Here is a 6,399-nt window from a genome sequence, read left to right on the forward strand (position 1 = left end):
ACGTAGAATGCACGTGTCAAAGTCGAGGTAAACATCAGAGCAACATCCATTATCCGGAGGGTACTCACACCGCCACCCACAATGCATCTTGCTGCACCTCGGCCCGGGCGCCCTGTCGCGTGTGCAGTTCCCCTGCATCAGCACAGCAGCATCATATTTCCACCCCTGCACTGCGGGTTCGTGCGGAATTTTCATCCTCTGACTTCAGGATGAACCTCAACTTTTCTTTCTTGGCCCCAAAACATGCGGTTCTAAATTAAGGTGAAAGTTGTCTGTACATGAATATTTAAGTTCTCCGGACTGGCATTATTATCAACCCGCTCACACACTGGAGCCTGCTCCAGTACCCCCAACCCACACACACACACACACACACACACACACACACACACACACACACACGCTTAACCGACAGTTACCCCTCTCTCTCTCTCCCGCACAGGCGCGCAACGGAGCGGACCAATCGCGGGATTCCCGGAGATTCCCGTCGGGAGCGGATTGGCTCGCGGCGGCTCGAATGATCGGCCTGGAATTTGGACGGAACTGGCGATGCCGAGCGCGCGCGTAAATGCGCGCCGCCGAGAGCGGAGCGGTCAGCGGGTGCGCGGAGAGGCCGAGGTGAGAGACGCGACTTGATCGGCGTTAGAAACGTGTACATAGACATATGTATATATATATATACATATATATATATTCTTTTTTAATGTTCGATGCTGACTACGTTGGTTGTTGATGAGGATGATGATGGTTTTCCTCCGCGCTTTTCGCGACGAGGTCAGACAGAAAAACTCTAAACTAACAAAACAACAGTAATTTAAATACAATTTCTTATCATAAAATGACAGTAACTTACAAAAAAATATTATTCTAATAATTTTCTTTCCCATTTTAGGCTTGTTCTCTATTTGTTTATTTATTTATTTATTTATTTCCATCCTTTCTTTGTGTGTTTAGAATTAACATAAAACCCTAATAATGTCTTAATAATGAAACACATTTCACACAGCAGGCAATTGTTAAAAAAATGAAATAATAATAAAGCATTTGTAACGTTCAGAGTGAAAATAATTACAAAATACATGAACATTCAGCATCAGGGATGGTCCAGGTTGCGTCTTCATTCCTCCGACCGGTCCGCCTCTCCCTAACCGCCTCAATCAATGAGGCATTGATTTTTTTTTATTTTTTGTCTTTACATAAGTACATTTGCTCTCATTCCCGGGTTCAAATACACGTCAGTTCTACCTTTGCGCACGCCTGCAGTTCAGCAGTACAGCAAGGATCATATTAACCATGTTAAATATGAGTTATTACCTCTGTCACAGACACAATGTTGTGCTTTAATGTCGCTCTTTTTATCATATCGTTACGGTGCATCCAGATTCCGGCTGGGTGCTTCGAAGAACCAAGTATCAGCGGGCCAGAATGGGGCGAGGCAGCCAGCAGACCGACCCGGCGTCGGGCGGAGCCGGGCAGGGAGCCGGCGTGTTCACCTGGGAGGAGGTTCAGAAGCACTCCCACAAGGGCGACCAGTGGCTTGTGATTGACAGGAAGGTGTACAACATCAGCCAGTGGGTGAAGAGGCACCCGGGCGGCCTGCGGGTCATCAGCCACTACGCCGGCGAGGACGCCACGGTAACCTGGCAGCCGGGCGCAGAGGGACGGAGACGGGCGCGCTGTTCTCCCAACGTCTCTCTAAATAGTTCGCCTCTTTTTCCCAGGATGCCTTTAGGGCGTTTCACCCCCAGCCGGCGTACGTGCGGAAGTTCCTGAAACCGCTGCTGATTGGTGAACTGGCCGCCTCGGAACCCTGCCAAGACCACCAGAAGAGTGTAAGAACCAGCTCCCCTGCTTTCTGGATGCTCAAGTTCAAGTTGAGCTTTAGTGTCATTTCAGCTACATACGTGTTAGACGGTACATAGTGAAACGAAATAACGTTTCTCCGGAACGTTACATGAAACGTTTAGACAACGTTACATTCAGACATAAAGTGTAAACATTTACAGTTACATTTACGGCGTTTACCAGACGCCCTTATCCAGAGCGACTTACAATCAGTAGTTACAGGGACAGTCCCCCCCTGGAGACACTTGCTCAGGGACACAATGGTAGTAAGTGGGATTTGAACCTGGGTCTTCTGGTTCATAGGCTACTACCACTCTGTTAAACGGGACACAGACAGCGCAAGAGTGACAATTAACAAAAAAGCATGTAGACGACAATGAGGCCGACAGCGTGACACTAGTGACATGAATAAAAAATAAAATGGAACGTTGCAATAATGTTTAATGTTCCTCGGTGTGTGTGAGGGCGTGTGTTTCTCTGTTGGATATCGTTCCTACATACCTTTTCGTTTTGGATGTGCGCGTTCTTTCGTATTTTTACTTTTGTCGCACGTGCCCCACATCGCGTCACTCTCTGCGTGTCCCGTTTGCGCGGTGACATTTGTAATACCCCCCACGTGTCGCAGGAGACGGTCATTCAGGATTTCCGGGCGCTCCACGATCAGGTGGAGAAGATGGGATTGTTCCGCTCGAGCCCGCTGTTCTTCTGCATGTACCTGGGTCACATCATCCTGCTGGAGGCGCTGGCTCTGCTGCTGCTGTGGAACTTCGGCGCCGGCTGGGTCACCTTCTTCGCCTGCAGCGTCCTGCTGGCCACTTCACAGGTGACAGGGTGGCGCAGGCGGGCCGCGAAGCGCGTACAACCAGTAGCCATGTAACGTGAGCAGCCCTCTTCTGAGGAGGCTCCACGCTCCTGTCATGTTGCCCTCACTGGAAAAGGTTTGCGTTGCATTTCAGGCCCAGGCGGGCTGGTTGCAGCACGACTTCGGTCACCTGTCCGTGTTCCGGAACTCCTTCTGGGACCACCTGGTGCACCAGTTCGTCATTGGCCACCTGAAGGTCAGCAGGAATCCCGCGGAGCCTGTGGAGCGCCCGGGGTGGCCTGTTGTAATGACGTGTGTGTTCACAGGGAGCCTCGGCGAACTGGTGGAACCACCGTCACTTCCAGCACCACGCCAAGCCCAACGTGTTCCAGAAGGACCCGGACGTGAACATGATCAACGCGTTCGTGGTGGGAGAAGTTCAGCCTGTGGAGGTACGCCTCTCAGTCACCGCCTTTACTAGAGACAGCTCGTCCGTCTCCTCCAGAAAAACCGACGCCAGCCGTCCCCTGAATAAATCGATTCAGAATTCGCATATGATGAATTCTTCCGGCATGTTCCAGCAACGCTGATATGAGAGAAGAGTCCGATACGAACAGAGAGAACCATTTTTTATCATAGAGTAGAAATGACACGGGTTGGAGAAGTGTGAGAACCAGCCATGAAACTGAGATTGGGACATTGCACACCCCCTCCGAGGTGTCCTGTGTCCCGCTGCCCTGTGGTGGGACACTTCAGCCTAGTAGATGTGGGTGTTTTCTGAAGAGCAGCAACCAACAGAGTTTCGTGTGTTTGGTACGAACACGTCCCCATAAAGGGCAACAGGGTTTGGAATATTTTGCCGACAGGAGACAAAAACGTGTCCCCGAGGACGACGTGGGGACGACTGGCCCTGTGGCCTTCTTGTCGCAGATCAGCAGCACTGTTCAGAAGCCTCGGTGTAAATACATTCAGACCACAGCAGGGCGACTAATTTCCACGTCCACTCCTAAAGCTGCGAATAAAGCTGCATTCTCTGTGTATTTCAGTACGGCATTAAGAAGCTGAAGTACCTGCCCTATAACCACCAGCACAAGTACTTCTTCTTAAGTACGATCCAGGTTCTCTTCTCCGTTTTTCCTCTCTGGAGGATCTATGTCTCTGTACATTCCTCTTGTCTTATCATCTGGGTCCGTTTTGTCCCCAGTCGGACCTCCGCTGCTCATTCCGGTGTATTTCCAGCTTCAGATCATGCACACCATGATCTCTCGTCGCCTGTGGCAGGTGAGTCTGCTCCATTCATTGTGTGTGTGTGTGTGTGTGTATGTGTGTTAACATGCTAACGTCTTGTTCCGTGTGTCGTCCCCTGCAGGACTTTGCCTGGTCCATGAGTTATTACCTGCGCTACTGCATCTGCTTCATCCCCGCTTTTGGTTTCGTTAACGCTTTTGTGCTTTTCTTCTTGGTCAGGTGAAGCTTTAACAGGTTAAAAGGTTCAGAACACACACACACATCCATAAACCCTGTCCATATTCAGGGCTGCTGTGTTGTTCTGTAAATAAATCCAGTTACAAATCAGATCACGTCCGGCCAACAGTAAATGGAGGCGAAACTTTATCATCTACAGGACTTTCAGAATTTCTTCATATATTTTCCTAGTTTAACACACAGTAGCTAAAACCAGAACAGACAACCTGGATGTGCCTACCAGAACAATTGTATAAATATAGAATTGGATATGCGAAATTATAAACTGTCATTAATAATTCACTCTTTTATCTCAGTTTTATCTGCTATATATCAATTATACTGTGTACTTTAGTTATTAACTGTGCCCAGTTCCATTATACTAATGTTGACTGGCTTCATATTTTCATTAAATTGCACACACACACACACACACACACACGCTTAACCGACAAAATCGGAATTGATTTGAAATGATTTGTAATCATTGTGAATATAATCACATTATTGTACCTTAAAGTTGACCATTTTGATTAGAGAACTATTCTGAAATTCTACATTCTAATATAGGGAGGCAGATCAATGTGTCTGCTGCTCCGTTTCTCATTGTGTGTGTATTCAGGTTCATGGAGAGCCACTGGTTTGTGTGGGTCACACAGATGAGCCACATTCCGATGAACATTGACTACGAGAAACACGATGACTGGCTGACCATGCAGGTACACGACTTCACGCCACAGAACTCATTCAATTGCATTGGATTGAATGGATTTGAAAATTTAAAGAATTGTTATGAGGAAATGTCATGTGTTATGTCATTTTATCATTGTCCAAGGTGTCATTTGAAGAATTTTTTTTAGTGATGAAATTGTTTAAATTGCTGATTAGCTGAAGGCCACCTGCAACATCGAGGCGTCCGCCTTCAACGACTGGTTCAGCGGACACCTCAACTTCCAGATCGAGCACCAGTAAGAGTTCTGATCTTGTCCTACTGATAAACGCACCAGCTCTGAGCAGCATTCTGCCTCACCCTCGCTGTGCCCCGTCCCTACCAGCCTGTTTCCCATGATGCCTCGCCACAACTACCGTCACGCTGCGCCGCTGGTGGAGGCGCTGTGTAAAAAACACGGACTTCCTTACACAGTGAAGCCACTCTGGACGGCCTTCTCTGACATTGTGAGGTGAGAACCCAACACAGACGTTCATGGATTAACTCTGGTCCTAGACTAAAGGTGTTCTTGAGTGGAAGCTGTGATTATGGAATGGAAGAAGAACCAGGAACAACCGCATGGTTTCAATTTAAATGACATGTTAAATGACAGTAACATGTTTATTGCATGATGATGGTTTGGTGCTTTCTTACAAACGTGGTTGTAATAAGTAAACTGTATTTATTTAACAGTAATTGTGCTTCTCCTCGCCTCTTTCAGCTCCCTTCAGAAGTCTGGAGAAATGTGGCTGGATGCTTACCTCCACAAATAACTCGGCCGCCCCCACCGCTGACCACTGTTTCAATTATCAGTTTTAATCTTTTAGCAGATGGTGCTGCGCTGGATGACCGTGTCCACATTAAAAGTAGGGAGCAGCTGTAGAAATCCATCAATCAGTAGAGACGCCTTGGGCCAAATGCATTTGTAGAGATTTTTGTTCCCACAAATAATTCTGAAATTATGTCCACTTGGCCTTTAAGGGTAGAACATCTACCTTAACCTCGACCCATAGGATGAACTTGTGACTGGTCATCAGATTAAAGCACAACCTTCATTTGTATAAAAACCTCTTTATAAAGCAGCATCTTCTGTAGGCGTTGTCCTCCATACTTGACCTCGTGACACAGAACCAGAGGACCCGTGACACAGAACCTTCGTCTCTCACACTGTCCTCATCTGGTGTGCTAATACTTTGTTTCAGTTGTAAGTGCAATTTGTATGTGATTGTGTAGATCGAAGTGTAAAAACTGTTCTTGTGTATTTTTAAGTCAGTACAAATACAAGAATACCAAGCAACGACTGTGTGTGTCTGTGTATGTGTGACTTTGTACACTTTTCAGCTACAGGAAGAAACGAACTGGTTACTATGAACAAGTTTGTTGGAACAGGTGCTATATCATAACATGCTTTATGGGTGGCGAGTTCAAATCCCGGCTACGGCTTTATCTGCAGCTCTGGGTTCTCTTCCTACAATCACCCCAGGGTATCTGCAGGTTAATGTGGACATTTGCTTTACTTTTGTGTGTGTTTCTTTTGGTATTTGTAATAATTCCTTTTTGCCCAGATGTCCCGTCACTC

At 47.1% G+C, this 6,399-nt stretch overlaps 1 protein-coding gene across 1 annotated transcript; it reads left to right on the forward strand.

Moving 5' to 3' along the window:
* The first annotated feature begins 507 nt into the window (after nucleotides 1-507).
* On the forward strand, nucleotides 508-6,121 carry fads2 (fatty acid desaturase 2). The gene is made up of 13 exons (XM_028957886.1): nucleotides 508-618; nucleotides 1,382-1,635; nucleotides 1,722-1,832; nucleotides 2,471-2,668; nucleotides 2,802-2,903; nucleotides 2,974-3,099; nucleotides 3,694-3,754; nucleotides 3,852-3,928; nucleotides 4,017-4,114; nucleotides 4,734-4,830; nucleotides 5,000-5,079; nucleotides 5,167-5,292; nucleotides 5,542-6,121. Exons 2-13 carry the CDS (start codon nucleotides 1,426-1,428, stop codon nucleotides 5,591-5,593), a joined length of 1,338 nt encoding a protein of 445 aa, XP_028813719.1. The 5' UTR covers nucleotides 508-618; nucleotides 1,382-1,425; the 3' UTR covers nucleotides 5,594-6,121.
* The last annotated feature ends 278 nt before the right edge of the window (nucleotides 6,122-6,399 follow it).

This window comes from Denticeps clupeoides, chromosome 17 (assembly GCF_900700375.1).
Source record: "Denticeps clupeoides chromosome 17, fDenClu1.1, whole genome shotgun sequence".
Classification (NCBI taxonomy): domain Eukaryota; kingdom Metazoa; phylum Chordata; class Actinopteri; order Clupeiformes; family Denticipitidae; genus Denticeps; species Denticeps clupeoides.